This window comes from Eptatretus burgeri, chromosome 13 (genome assembly GCF_056783735.1).
Source record: "Eptatretus burgeri isolate ZD-2024b chromosome 13, Ebu_testis_v1, whole genome shotgun sequence".
NCBI classification, from domain to species: domain Eukaryota; kingdom Metazoa; phylum Chordata; class Myxini; order Myxiniformes; family Myxinidae; genus Eptatretus; species Eptatretus burgeri.
This window is the reverse complement of record NC_140973.1, coordinates 3,412,155-3,428,372: the sequence shown is the minus strand read 5'-3', so window position 1 is coordinate 3,428,372 and position 16,218 is coordinate 3,412,155. Positions and strand designations below refer to the sequence as shown.

The 16,218-nt window shown below is 42.7% G+C and overlaps 1 protein-coding gene across 6 annotated transcripts in view; it reads right to left on the bottom strand.

The window, feature by feature from the left end:
* The window catches only part of GABBR2 (gamma-aminobutyric acid type B receptor subunit 2), a 565,977-nt gene that overhangs the window by 29,382 nt on the left and 520,377 nt on the right, over positions 1–16,218 (bottom strand). For all 6 annotated transcript variants that reach the window (XM_085850809.1, XM_085850813.1, XM_085850812.1 and 3 more), the window contains 2 exons: positions 14,332–14,514; positions 13,458–13,596 (listed from right to left, as the gene is read on the bottom strand). In XM_085850809.1, the coding sequence (XP_085706935.1) occupies positions 13,458–13,596; positions 14,332–14,514 (322 nt within the window). The remainder of the gene's footprint in view (positions 1–13,457; positions 13,597–14,331; positions 14,515–16,218) is intronic.

Below are 16,218 nucleotides of genomic sequence, written 5' to 3'. Positions count from 1 at the left end.
GCTTTCTCCCAGGTATTTTTCCAAGTATTTTCAGGTTCTTTTACAAGCTTTGTGATCCATTTTAGGTAACAATTCCTATCACGCATGTCCAATAGAAGTTCACATGCCCCAATGATCATTGTTACCAGGGGTTTCTGCACATGTGCACCAAGCATTCTGGGGATGATTACGTCATTCTGGAAATCCCATATTACTGATCAGTAACAACTGTTCCTAAAGTATTAACCAACATTTTACGGATGTTAAAAGTCATGCTACAGTATATGTATATGTATATATATATATATATATATATATATATATATATATATATATATATATATATATATATATATATATATATATATATATATATATATATATATATATATATATATATATAGATAGATATATATACATACTTGCGAAGTACCCGAGATATGCATGGGAGGGGGCTAGACAGCCGGTTCATGAAGGATTTGGGCAAAAAACTTCCTGCAACTAACCCCCAACAGACGTAAGGTGGGTGGTACTTAAATGACGTCATAATGGCGAAACTGCAAATGCCTAATCCACGAATGTCACAGGTGTAAACCCTTCCATAAATTCCTCATTCTACTATAAACTCAATCTCTCTACATTTTCATTCCAATCTCATATGGTGACCATTCTTGTACCCTATAAAAACACACCAATCAAAAGAAGTCCTGGTGAGGGTCTGCAACCTCTAATTGAAGACCTGGGTGCAAGAAGTACTTAAGTCACATTTTTGAAAAAAAATGAGCTGGCACCAATACTATAATCTATAATGACCAGAGCATCATTTGATACCAAAAAATTCCGAAAATAAGTTATCAAGTCCTGTATATTGGTATGTGGTCATTGTTGAATTCACTAAAATGTTGTGCAAGAAATACCCAAGTCCATAAAGTTTGAGCAAGAAGTTCCTAAGTCCATGACTGTCCAATCAAAATACTAGTATGTGTCATGTGACAAGTTGTAAAAATAGCGACCATGGAGGCTGGACAGCATGGTGTGAATGAGGATAACCTTGATAACAGGCATTACAGGGGCAAAAAACGTAAAAGAAACCCTGGAGACTGGGCTAGAAAGAGAATGAAGGATGCCAGAGCATCAGGTATGAAGTTTCTATGCATTATACTTTGCTGGTACTGAAAAAGGCAATACATTCGTCATCAGCTTTTGAGCCCTCATAAAACTGTGCATGTGGCAGTGCAGTGCAATGCTGTGCTGACCCAGATTCCCCATGTATTGGATGTATCTTTGTATCTATTTGTATACTGTACACTACTTCACATTTTGTTTAATTAACTTCATCAGTTTTCATGTATACTGGATTTGATTGCTGTACACTGTACAGCCCCATGAGACATAGTAACAATATCCCCCTTCCGCCACGCAGCGGGGGATAAAAACGACTGTTTGGCAATCAAAAATGAGCAACAAAGGGCTTTGTGTGTTAAAAGTACCCAAGTCCAGACATTTTGTCACAAAAAGTGCCTAAGTCCAGGTATTTAGCCACAAAAAGTACTTAAGTCCAAAAATTATTTTCTTGTTTTCTTCGTAATAAAGGATTATTTTTCCACAAAAAAGGGTTTGTCTGCTCTGTTTAGCCCCTGGAACCAGCAACAGGCTCCATAGTATGCCACCTTAAAAAAAATATCTGCAGCATGTTGTGAAAACTTTGATCCTCAATATCTCAAAAGTGTTATTTTGTGATTTAAGTACTTCTTGTACTCAGGTCTTCAATTGCTCTTTTTCTTGTTTGATTTGTCAAAACTTGTGATGATAAATAATCGATAATTATATTCAGGTGTTCTTGTGGGAACTGCCAAGCAATGGTAACAGATGTTTGAGTAATCGTTCAAAGTGGCCGTGTACATGTGCTGGTAGCTCGGTGGAGATGGTGTTACAGTTTCGAGTGACGGCTGTTTCATCCACTTCATCCGTGGGGATGTCATCCTCGCTCAACACTGGTGGATAACCACAAGATCTTGCAATCTCTATTGGTTCATAACATTTCTCTGTTCATAACATTTCTCTATTGGTTCATAACATTTTCTGTAACATGTTTTGAGCGTAAAAGTGAACATTTTGTCGGCCCAATCCACACTCGGGTATTTCTGACAAACTTAGGGTGTTTGGTACCAAACCTTGGCGTGGCATTAAACCATCTCGGTTTGTATCACTAGACAAGCACCGAAGACGCATCGACTCGGCATATTTGTAGAAAATCGAAATTTTTTCGCTGTTTGAGTTAAATCACACCAGTATGTAAACATAGTATGGATCTGGCAATTGATTACCGGGTGTGATGTCGCTGATAATCTGAAAAAGAAGAATAATAATAAGAAGAAGTGGAAGAAGAAGATTGACTTTTAATCGCAAATTTACCTCCTTTATAATTCAGAAATCGGAAAAAGAATCCTTATATCTATTTTGTAGGGTATCAAGCGACCGATTAGCATCGAGGTGATCTGAACGTTTGGGTTCCCCATTAATGAAGTATAAAAGCAACCGTAAAACACTAAACAAAATAAAATAAACCATGCAGACGCACAAACGCTGCAGTCACAAGGACACATGCACAAACAACTGGGAGATTGCATTTTACAACAATGCACAACTAATTACAGACCCAAAACCTGCTGATGGTACTTATTTATGTGCACAGTGCCCACCCCGACCTCAGTGATTCATCATAATTAGGCCAGAAGTCCTTCCTAAGTGGAAGCATTTGGCAAGCGATGTTTGCTCGAACCGCTGCATCGATTACAAAAGAATGCATTACAAGCTGGTGGAGGATCTACGTACAAAATCACAACCACAGAATATATTGGAGAGTTGCACGATGGTGCTGAGAGAACCCTGAACAACGATCAGTACTACATCTCGTTTGAACCCTGTTATAATACACAGTAATTACCTTCCAGACTGGAGGTTCCTGCATTGGTGTCAGTGAGGACACAATGGTATAGGAATAGGAAACTAAGGTCATCACAAGGGATACTGAAATCAAGGTCGGTCTACACAATATAAGAAAAAGAAGAAAAAGGACTGTTTTCACATCTTCAGCCATCAGGGCTGCAGAAGCAGTTTTTCGTTGCTTCGGGGGCACAATCGTGGACAGGTCGCCACTCCAACGCAGGATACGGTACTCGAATGGCTCACGCTTCCCAGTAAGCTGGTACTCATTTTGTCGACTTCAGAAAGACGACAGGCTGAGTCAACCCAGCTGTTGTTATATTAACAGCATAACAGGGGGCTCCAACTCAGGACCCCACTTTAACCGCTCAGGCAACACCAGGTTGTACATGTAAATGGCATGCTTATTTAGGGGAAAGAGCACACCTTCTCCAAGTCCGATTATTGATCTGCAATTCGTCACTGGCTTTGACACTGATACAAATTTATAATTCCGGACCCTCAGCAGCAAAAAGCTACATGTATCGAACAGTTTCAAATGGAGCATCTCGCTTACATTAGAGCATTTCAATTGCATCAGATGCGGCAATAAATGTGAATTCTTGCTCCCAGCTTGCTGACTCAATGACAGAAGACGCCATTTGCATTTTTGCCTCCTTAATCGCCGTGCCCCGTTTGCACGGAGAACTGGCTGGAGTGAAATAAGTGATAAGTGTTTTGCTATAAACGTTGTTAAGCATACTTACATACTTTTTCAAGACAACTTTTTGTGTACAGAGTCAAGGCTCGTGGAAGAGACAGAATACACAATGGATCAGGACAAAACATCACAAAAGGAAAAGCAGAAGGAGAAGGGGGAAACACCAACAGCAGGGACTTCTTGTTGTTTTTGACATACTGGATTTGAATATGATTTAGACATTATTATGTGAGTATAGGCCCATGCTGCCTTTACTGGCCAAGCTGGCACGTCGGCATGCATGCACACACACAGGTTCCCACCCTCTTACAAGGAAATATCTACACGTTTGTAAGTGTGGATGTGATGAGGCAAACGAGCGGGTTTAGTAACAAATGGTTGGAAGAGAGCAGTAATGGATAATAGAGAAAAGAGGTGGGGGGAGACATAAAGGAATAGTTATGGAATAAAGGATGGTAATCGAGGAAACAATCGATAATCCCCCCATCAGGACCATACTCTGTGCAGAGCGTTGGTGCTGACTTAGCAGTCTCCTTGGCTCTTGGGCACAATCCTGGATGGGTCGTCACTCCGACACAGTATACCAGCATACTGGCACTCATTTTGCCAACCTCGGAAGGATGAGAGGCTGAGTCAACCCCACCTGGTATTAATTCAATAGTCAAGTGGGAATTGAACTCAGGATCCTAGCATTACAACCCCACCACTCTAACCATAAAGCCAACACCAGGCATAACAATAGATAACTAGAACTGTGACTTTATAACTGCTGGCAGTGATGACCGGGTACCCAGTCCGTCTGCCTTTGATACAGCATGGGACTTTCTGCAGACGACAGTCGCAAAGTTTCACATTCATCGGGAAAGTGGTTCCAGAAAAAAACATTATTTAAGGGTGATACAAACAGAGGCCTGCTTCGATATGGCGTAGGACTGAAGAGCTACCAATCGGGCAGCACAAAGCGTTCAATTTCCTTATTACTGGCGAACAGATTCAAATAATTAAATAATTCTGGCTGCCAAACCGCTTGACCGATCAGGTTGAAATTTTAAACTTTTGTTTCAGATGTCGGCTAAATTACAAATCTGAAGTTTCGTATATATAGAAGCAGCGGTTCCAGAGTAAACATTAATTAATATTTATCCTTCAATCCAAGATGGCGGCCAAACCATGTGACTTGTGACGTCATAATTTTCACCACATGTGCAAACACGATCGGAGACGATAAGTGCAAATTTTCGCTTCGCAAGGTTAAGCATTTCCAGAGAAGACATTATTTAATATTTTTCTTAAAACCAACATGGCTTCCAAACCCTGGGCCCGATCCCGTTGAAATTTCAGACTCTCATTCCGCATGACTGTTCCACCATAAAGGTAATGTTTCACATTTATTGATGCAGTAGTTCCAGAGTAAACATTAATTAATATTTTTCCTTCAATCCACTATGGCTGCCAAACGTTGTGTCGTACCTCGAAAGGGGGTGAGAACTTTTTATTCGTCATGGAGAGGCGGTCATAGTGGTGGAGTTTCGCCTGGATCTGTTCAGTCGTTTCAGAGAAAAAGATATTATTTTTCAATCCAAGATGGCTGACGAACCATGTGACCTATGACATCACAAATTTATATTCTTCTTCCAACTGTGTATTGGAACACGTTTGTGAAGTTTCGTGTTAATCGGTAAAGGTGCGTTTTTCTATCCAAGATGGCCGCCAAACCATGTGACGTGTGACGTCAGAATTTTTACCACGCGTGCACACACGATGGTAGATGATAATTGCAAATTTTCGATTCATTAGGTTAAGTGGTTCCAGAGAAAACATTATTTAATATTTTTCTTAAATCCAACATGGCGGCCAAACCGTGTGACATCAATTCGAAATTAACAAACTTATATCGCCTACATGTCCCGAATATAGTTCTGAAATCTCCCCTTCATCGGACCAGCGCTTCTGGAGATGTTTGAAGGTTTTAGGGTTTTTTCAAGATGGCCGCCAAACCATGTGACCGATCAAGAAGAAATTAACAAACTTGAGAACGGACCTCATGGGGAATATATGTGTGAAGTTTCGTCTTAATCTGTCTTGTCCTTCTGGAGAAGAAGATTTTTAAAATTTATTCATTTTCAATCCAAGATGGCTGCCGAACCTTGTGACCTATGATATCATAAATTTAAATTCTGCTTTCCATCGTCGAACCGAACAAGTGTGTTAAGTTTCGTGTAAATCGCATAAGGTCTATTTTTCTATCCAAGATGGCCGCCAAACCATGTGACTTCTGAGGTAAAAAATTTTTACCATGTATGCAGACTTGAGGGAGGAAGGCACTTGCAAATTTTCGCTTCGATGGCTTATGAAATACCAGAGAAAACATTATTTAATATTTTTCTTAAATCCAACATGGCGGCCAAAACATGTGACCTATCACTTTGAAATTAACAAACTTGCATCGCATACATGTCACGAATATAGTTCTGAAATCTCGCCTTCATTGGACCAGCGCTTCTGGAGAAGAAGATGTTTGAAGGTTTTAGGGTTTTTTCAAGATGGCCACCAAACCATGTGATGTATCAACAACAAATTAACAAACTTGAAAGAGGACCTCAGGGGGAATGTACCTGTAAAGTTTCGCCTTAATCTGTCCAGCCCTTCTGGAGAAGAAGATTTTTAAAAAAAAAAACACTAAAAAACAATATGGCGGCCGAATTACATCACCGATGACGTCAAAATATTTTTTTTCTACGATGAATTTTTGTGTAGATGACGCTCAAGAAATTTCAAATTTTTGCCATGTGCCATTCTACTTGACAAATTTTTACTGGGATACCTCTTCACTGATGACGTCACGAAAAATCACACGTATTCCTGAGAGGGAGCTTGTTAAAATGTATCAAGCGAAATTTTTTTTACCCTCGAAGGTTTCAGAGATACAGAGTTCCAAAGTTTATCTGTTTTTTCAAGATGGCGCCCGTATCACGTGACCTATGACGTCACAATTATCAATTATGTATGCTATCAAAAAAGATACATATTTGGTGAAAATTTTATGTCGATTGGTCTTACCATTTCTGAGAAAATGGCATTTAAAGCGAAAAAATTTGGAAATTTTGCAAATTTACGGCGGAAGAAAAATAATAATAAACTTAAGAAAAACAATAGGTTACCCAGTCCATTTGACTGGGTACCCTAATAATGCATAATAATAAACAGAAGAAAAACAATAGGGTACCCTGTACTCACAGGGTACCCTAATAAACGAACAATTATGAACACAATTACTTCACCATGTCTGTTCCGTTATACTTTTCATGACAACAAAAACACTACTTCACATTTTGTTTAATTAACTTCATCAGTTTTCAAGTTTTTACTTTATATTTGTAAAATATTTCTGATCAGAATAATAATTAACAGGAGAGTGTTGAAATTATAATACTTAAATGAGATTGTCATGATCATGGCAACAATCAGATGGTGTCGTGTTTCCTTGTAAACATAAAAATGGATTCGATATTTGGACGATTCGTTCCCCAGCAGGAATCGCAGAATAGCAATTGCTTTCCTTCTTTCATCCAGAGTTGTTGACGATATGAAGTGCATAAACATCATCACCGGAGTGTATGAGATTACAGTCGATCTGAAAACCAGTTTGTACGAAGCGAGTTCGTACAGGTATCATGAATGAATGTGAAGCAAGCGAAAAATGAATATCTTGAATGTCAGGGTATTAGTATTAACATATGCACACCGTGGCCACAATGTCTTGTCACCCGTTGTAAAAACTGTGACCTTGCCTTTGTGTGCAGTGTTTATTTGATTCCTTTTCCCTTTTGTCAGATTGAGTGAATACCTCCGATGACCTTAAACAAGCAGTGAGACTTCCTTTCAATCGTATCACCCCAAAAATGCTCTGGAAAAAAGTCCCACAGAACATGCGGAGCAAAATGATTCTCTGTAATGTCAATGATGGAGCACAAACGGATCCACTGGACACTTAAGGCTTGTGTCATGTGATGTAAAATGTGTGATCAAGTAAAAGAGTACTGTAAATGTTTGTGCTATAACTTGTTGAACCCTTCGGTGTTGTCAGCTGATATGAAACGTGGAATTGTCACCATTTTAACAAGGGGGCGACAAGACGTTGTGGCAACTCTATACAATGTATTTGAACAAATTCGAGCACATTGGTTTTGTGCACAGTGTGAAGCAGGGACAGTTAAGCAGAAGCAGTAGCTCCTCCCACAGCCCCAGCTCTTCGCGACGTCACTTCCTCTTTCTTTTTCGGAGCCCTCACAACATCACTTCTCCCGGATTAGTTTTGAAGGTCAAGCAAAACAGGTGAATCATCCCGAGTACAACTACAAGAGACACGGACGTAGTCATCAGTAGTGACCATCTACCACAATGAAGCATGCATGAGTCATCACTGCTGTCTCCTAATCGATCTATCTTTTGACGAGGAGGGAAATGTGAGCAAAAACGATTGCCAGTTTGATTTCAACAAAGTTAACTACAACCAAACAAAATATCACATGGTGAGACAGACTTGCATGAACAGCTATCCATCCAGTCGAGACTTTGTCCATGCATGCGATCACTTCGTCAGTGTTCTCTGATCGAGTATGGAGGAATATATTCCCAGACACCATAAAGGGAAAGACAGATGGAACAACATTTTCTTTACCCATGCATCATTGGCTTCATCTCAGGGAGAGAAGCAAATGGGGAAAAAATACATGTAGAGTCTGGTAGTCGTATTGACTTCACATGGTACATACGCTTGAGGGAGAAAGCACCTGCACAACACCACAAAACAACCAAGTAGAGCTTTTGAGGAGAGATTCACCCAAGACCGAAAGTTGAATCTAAATTTTTTTTTTTTATTGTCCATGCAACCTCCAACCAGAAGTTTGTCCTCTCGAGCGAGACAGAGGTAGTGAAACCAGATGGTAAAAAGAATGGCAATAACCTCTCAACTTTGAGACGTGTAAAACCCTTCTTCCTCAAAACCGACCACAGGCTTGTAGAAGCAACTCTGAAGTTGCAGCTTAAATCCGGGAGAATGGTACCATCCCAGCCTAGGCTGGATGTTGGCAAGCCCAAGGATGAGAGGGTCGCTGAGGAGTTTGCGAACAGGCTGAGTCGATATTTGGGGGCTCTGGGTGCTTTGGGGGAATCCTGAAGAGTTGTGGAGTGTGTTCAAGACCTTGATGTTGCCGGTGGATGTCTTAGAACTCACTGTCGGGCGAAGAATAATTTTGTCTCTCAAGTAACACTGGATACCATTGACCAGAGTCGCAGGGCCAGGCTGAATGGCGGAGCTGAGCTGTTCAGGGAGCTGAGGCGTAAAACTGTACGTGCGCTGAGGGTGGACAAGGAGGCCTATGTGCGAGAAATCTGTGAGGGGGTAGAGCATCACCTGTGGTCAAGTGCTTCTTGTCCTACTTAAAGGGGAATTCATGCACTGCATTCCTCCAAGCCCATCACTCAGTGCACTGCAGGTAAGAGCGGAGGGTGGTGGGCTCTTGGCAGAGGAGTCTGACGTGAAGTCCTGCTGGGCCTGTTAATTTGAGCGGTTGTAGCAGGCTGATCCACCAGCGATTGAGTTTGATGTCAGGGGTGTTTTGATCCCTATTGCTGACACTCCAATGAACTGTGATCCACCTTCGTTTGTAGAAACACAGGCTGCTGTGAACCGGTTGAAATGGGGTAAAGCTCCTGGGATCTGTGGTGCCATGCTGAACTTCTCAAAACTGGTGGAAATGCTGTATTCATGTCATTGGATGCAGTTTTGTGCTCTGCCTGAAAAACAGGCATCATTCGAACTGACTGGAAGAGTGGCCTTGTTGTCCCTCTCTGGAAAGGGAAGGGTGATCGCCAGGACTGCAACAACTACCGATGGGTGACGCTGCACCCAGTGCCAAGCAAGGTCTTTGATCAGATAATTCTTGTAAGGGTTCGCCACCATCTACTTGAGCACCAGCTCCCAGAGCAGTCAGGCTTTACACCGAAGAGGTGAACGATTGACCATATATCCTTGTACTTCGGGTCCTCACTGAACGCAGGCGAGAGTTTTGGCAGGGGCTGCTTGCAGCCTATGTTGATATTGGCAAAGCATTCAATTCAGTGAATTGGGATGCCCTCTGGAGGATTCTTGGACTTCGTGGGGTGCCACCACAACTGATCAATCTGATGTCTGAACTGTACTTTGTGACTGAGAGTGCTGTCAGATGTGGTAGTACCATCTCTGACTTATTTCCAGTTGTTACTGGAGTTCATCAGGGGTATGTACTGCCCCCCACACTTTTCAGTGCTTGTATGTACTGGTTTCTCAGGAGGATGTCAGAGAGATCAAGCTGCGGTGCATCGTTTGGGAATGTGAAGATCTCTGACCTTGATTTCGCAGATGATGCAGTCATCTTTGTGGAGGCCCTAGATATCCTTTTGGGGGCCCTCAAGGTGCTGAATGAGGAGTCAGAGCCACTGGGATTAGGGGTTTCCTGGGTCAAAACTAAGATCCAGGCTTTCAATGACAACATGGATGCTGTTACCTTGTCTGTGCCTGTTTGTGGTGAGGATGTTGAGGTCACAGAGAGATTCACTTACATTGGCAGTGATACTCACGTCTCTGCCAGCTGTGAGCCAGAGTTCAATGGACATCTGGGTCAGGCCTGGGGAATCATGGATTCACTGGATCATGGGGTGTGGCACTGTGAGTACCTGTGCAGGAGGACGAAAGTCTGAGTCTTCAGGTCCTTGGTGTTTCCAGTCTTGCTCTGCGGATGTGAGACTTGGACTCTGACCAGTGATCTGAGATCGAGACTAAATTCCTTTGGTACCAGGTCGCTTCGGAGAATCCTTGGCTATCGCTGTTCGGACTTTGTGTCCAACGAGCGGTTGCTGAGAAAGACTCAAATGAGATTTGTTACCTGCATAGTCCGTGAGCATCAGCTGCGGCTGTATGGACATGTGGCTTATTTTCCTGATGCTGATCCTGCTCACCAGATTCTCTCAGCAAGGGAGCCTTGCGATGAGGAAGCCAATGGGCCAACCATGTGCCTTGTGGTTGCATTAGATTGATCAGCATTGCAAGGAGATGGGGATGGGCCAGGCATCTGCGTGGGGGATGGCCAGATGGAGGCCCCTGGAGTAACAGTGGAAAGTGTATGCAGCGACGTGCTGTTCCGGTACAGGCTCCCATTCCTGACTTGACCTGATAACATGAACCAGACATACACAAGAAACAACTTACAACTAGAGAAGGTGACTGAAGAACAAAACCTCAGTTTTATAACTGATGATGATCTGACTTTCAACAAGCACATGCCGATGACAGTGAACCAAGGAAACCAAACTCCAGACCTGATCAAGAAAGCATTTACCCACATCACCAAGAAAACCCTCATCCCCCTTTTTACCCCTGCCACCTAAGGTGAGGGAGGTTATGTTTTCACCGCTTTCTGTCCGTTTGTTTCTGTATAGGATATCTAAAAAAGTTGCAGGTGGATTCAGATGAAATTTTGTGGACAGGTTTGGTATGTGACAAGGTCGATCTGATTAGATTATGGGGTGAAGATCTGGATCTGGATATGATAATTTTTTTAAGTGATTCTTCACCATTGAGAGATAGGGCTCAAAAACGATAAATAGCATATCTCAAAAATGTATTGAGCCAGATATGTTCTCGTGGATCAGGCATTACCAAAGTGCCCTTCTAGTCAAGATTGTTTTAACCCCCTCTTGGAATATTGTAACATCATTTGGAATCCAAGACACACCATGGATGCATTCAGGGTCAAGCAAGTCCAAAGATGTGCCACCAAACCCATCCCTGAACTACACAACCTCCCAATACAAAGAGGCTCAGGAAATGCAATGTGCACTCCATTACAGAAGACTCTGAGGGGATATGATCCAGGTTTACCAGCTGGTCCATGGGATCAACAGGACAAACTCACAATACTTGTTCACCTGAGCAGTGCACCATGCTACACAGGGACACTCAAAGAAATTGCATGTGATCAGAAGTCGACAGAACACAAGGACTCACTGCTTTAGTCATACAGTACCAGGAGCAGGGAACAGCCTTCCCTTGGAAGTTGTAGGGCTCCCCACAGTCACTGCCTCAAGAGGGGATTGGACAGACATTGGGAAGGAAAGAGATTAACATTGCGCTAACTCTCGAAATGCACCCACATGGTAAGATGAGGTAGCATAAACACGTGTTCACACCTGTGTAGATGATCGGGAGATCAATAGGAAATTCTGCTTGACTGCTGTCTACCGACGACGACGACGACGAAGAAGAAGTAGTAGTAATAGATAACATTTTTCGACAACACTCTTTACAGAGTGTTGGTGCTGCTGAAGCAGTTTCTGGGATGATGGATGATGCTCGGTGGTTTGCGATTGCCTTCTCAACAGTCAATCAGGGTCGAAATTTGGCCAAGGTATCAGCGATTGCTCACCTACTCTTCGAGGAGGAGACTGTGGGATCTTTTACGTCGACCAACTAATGCTGGTAGATGGAATGCCAGTTTAACGTCCATCCAAGGGACGGCACACATATTGATGCCTTCAGGGGCCAAGATCATGCAGAGGGATAGGCAATGACATGAGATGTTAGTACACCACTGCAGTGGGGTCGTGGAGGGAAGAGTGGAATCAAAAGGCCTCCGGAAGGTGGTTTCACAAGCAGAAGAAAAGGGGAACAAAAGAGTTGAGGTGTGCTGCAAGCCTGGATTTTGCAAGCTTAACCACAACGGGGATTACTTGAAGAGCACGTGCATCCTGGAGTTGCTGAGGAGGATCAAAGGCTTGGGACAGCAGAAGTAGGTATACCAGAAGAGGGGTGGTAAAACCCAGAGAGGGCACCAGACTGTGTGGTTCGAATTTGATGTGCACTCTTGCTTACAACGGCCAGGTAAAATCCTCTAAAGGTATCAAAATATAATTTAATGCAATTTCCTTTGTTGTGTTGATAACCAATCCCCATAATCATGCCGTTTCCTCCTTTGATTGCATGTGTTGACAATCAAGATGGTGGCGGGTGATGTAAGGAGGAGCAACAAGAGAATTGTAAAATAGCAAGACGTGCCCATGGATGGTGAGTGGCTCCATCAGAAGGTGACTCACAACCTCAGAAAGTGAGTCACAACCTCGGAAGGGAGAGTCCTAACCTCGGAGGGTGAGTCTAGACCTTTGCAGGTGAGTCATGACCAAAGGTGAGTCACAACCTCAGAAGATGAGTCATAACATCGGAGGGAGAGTCACAACCTCAGAGGGTGAGTCTAAACCTTGGAATGTGAGTCAACGACCTTGAATGGTGAATCACACCCACCAAAGGCCTGTTCCATGTTTATACTGATTCACTCCAAACTCCACATGGATTAACAGTATCGAAGTTTGACATAATAATGAACGTTCACACAGACATCAGTACGAGAAACCTTGGACAAACCATTCTGTTTAAATAAACACACCTTTGAAGGATTGTTAAATGCCACTGGTCAAAGAGAATTTAACCTACCGAGTGCTCACAATAATGCGTCCACTTACGAGGAAGATATTGTAATTACAAATAACAATGATAATAAGTACAAATATTTTGATGATGTGATTTTGCTTAATTATCTGTGCTGCAGAATATGGAAACAGATGTTAGGATGATAAAGAATTCTGGTTTACATGCAGGTATATGTGATGAGGTAAAGTGGTTGAGAGTCATGGTGACTGTGCTGCAAAGTCGAGAAATGTGTGGTACAGTGGGAAAATGTGGTGCTGAGGAAATAGTTTTGAGTCATGGTGAGTTAAGGTATGCCAAAGTATCACCCACGGCCAGAACCCGTGCCATCAATGACGACGTCTGGGGAGCCATAGCTAGCGAACACTCTGTCATCCCCATCGGACAGGAAGGGGTTTCCATCCAAGGAATCGTACAGATGCATTGTCAGCTCCTCCACCTGCATATCAAGCTGGGAATTGGAACAAAACAAATAATGTCACCATTTTGTGATAATATTCGCAGAAAAAGAAACTAGGCGGCAGCCATTTCGGCTGTGGAAAGAAAGAGAACATTCAAACTGAGAGCATCCGATGATCAGTTACCCTGTGCCTGATGGTATAGAGCAGGTGACATTTCAAAACTGCTGTGGATTTTTGTTCATTTTGCAAAAGGTACAATATAACGAAGAGACGGCGGCTTTTATGCAATTATTGTCATTTGGCCTCAAATGCAATGATGTCTGGAACTTAACTGAATTCTCTTTTGTGAGCCAGTTTGCCATTTTATTCATACTGTACTTCTATTTTCATCCACCGAATCTTTCAACTGGTGCGATTTCCTTTCGCACTTCACACCGTGACCAATGGTGGGTGAAATGATGTTGCATTAAAATGAGGTAAATGGTGTTAGAGATGGCCAGAACAATGAAAGACAAGTGAATCTGACTTGTACCCTTGCCTGAATGTCAGAGGATTCAAACACATACACATATACATATACATACATATACACACACACACTGCCAACCACGGATTCTTGGAGGTGCAAATTCCCAGCAAACAACAAAACCATCATTGCTTGACCACCCACGCATCCATTGCCCAACGATTCGACTACCCACACATCCCGTTGCTCTTCACTTCTGCTCCACATCCACTATGGTAATTACTCCATCCACAAATCCCAATGGTCTCTCAGCAAGAACCTCTGTGATCTTCTTCCGAAGACGCTTGTTCTCAGCCTGTAGGCCGTCCCCACGGCCTGTCCCACCCGATGCTGCTGTGCCGCATGACAACAAGTTTCGTTGGTCCTCACGACGCCTGCTTGGTGCGAAGCGTAGGCGGCGGTTCTGAATGGCAGCCTCGGGGTTCTTGTGCATGGCAATAAACTGTGGGGCATGGGGTGTGGGTGGACGAGGAAAAGGAGAATGAGAAAAAGGGGGAGAGAGGAGGGAGTATGTGTCATTCCTGGATTTATTTCAGTGCATGTCTTTGTGTGAACTATTCACTCTAAATCGAGATTGACTGAGCCTATCTCCTGAAGAATAGCCACTCTTGTCAGTGAAGGGAATGAAGTAACTCTGCAGTTATATCCCCAAAACTGCTTTCAAAGCCACTTGTCGGGCAGCCAAGGGCTATTGCTGCTGCAAGCATGGATAAAGGAATTTGAATATGTTTTAAAGGACGGATAACATGATCCTGTATGATTGCACTTATAACAAAGGGACTGCACTCAAAGAAGCAAGTGTGTGATAATTTTTGCGAGGCGAGCTTATAGGTGAAGATTTGTCAATAAGTCTTTCTTTCCTGATGTGCGTTTGTGACATATAAACACACACTCACACTGTTACTGGTTCTTTAATGGCCTTGTTTAATCCCACCTTTTAATGGGGTTGGCTTTTTTCATCGGCTCATGTCGAGGTAGCATAATCTTCTTTGATCTTCTTCATCTGCGTTTGATTCCCAACCAGATAAACTTTTGGATTGGTGCTTCACAGGTACGAAATTGCATGTACACACATATATGTATGTATATATATATATATATATATATATATATATATATATATATATATATATATATATATATATATATATATATATATATATTTATATTTTTTTGTGACAGTTTTGGAAATGTGCCTCGGGGAGAGCAAACATGTACATGAAGGACACCCGAGGATGAGTTATTTCATCAGTATATGTGTAGGCAGACCTTTGTCACTTGTCTGAGGGTTTGAGGGGACACGTATTGAGGTTAGTTTGTGTATCCCTGGTGTGCTGTCAACCCCCTCCCCCCCTCCCAACCCCCGCTACTTTCAATCCTTCTTTTAATACCCCATGAGTCCATTCCAACACTCTGCTCCTTTCAATCCACAATCGCTCAATACAACAACACAACTTTCATCCCGTCGGCTTTCTTTCAACCCTGCAGGCTTATTCTCGTCCTGAGGTGCATCTGTCTTCCTCACCATTCAAATCCACTTATTTTTTTTGTTATTTACCATTAACCACCCATCGCTCACCGTAAACAATTTATCCTCCAGCGAGCACCAAATTACTTTCCCACATTCTTCCTTTCCTGCACATCCTCCATTTCTCCTTCAATACACTTCCACGTTTGCCTCCAAGACAGCGCTTCTCGCATGCAAACACAGTACATACAGTACAAAGGTCATGTGCATTCGCAGGGAGCGAATGGGTGCCTGCCTCATCTTTCGCATGAAAGGAGTGGGGTGAGGGCTGCCTTTTAATGGTAAGAACAAGCACACACTGCCCATGTTTTGGAAGGCCAACAGGAAGGCGTCGGTGATGGCAGCAATTTTCATGGACTGGATCCATAACTGTTTCATCTCTCAGGTGGAGAGGTAGCTGGCAGAAAAAAAAACCTTGCGCTCAAGGTTCTTTTGCTCATCTACAATGCTCCTGGCCACCACAGTGACCTGAAGGTGACTCATCCGAACATCGAGGTTATCTTCCTGCTGCCCAACACCACCTCCCTAATCCAGCCGCTCAACCAAGGGTTAGTCTTAACTTCAAAAATTTATTATACCTGCCACACCTTTCGCTGCATTTTGGATGCAATGGACTTT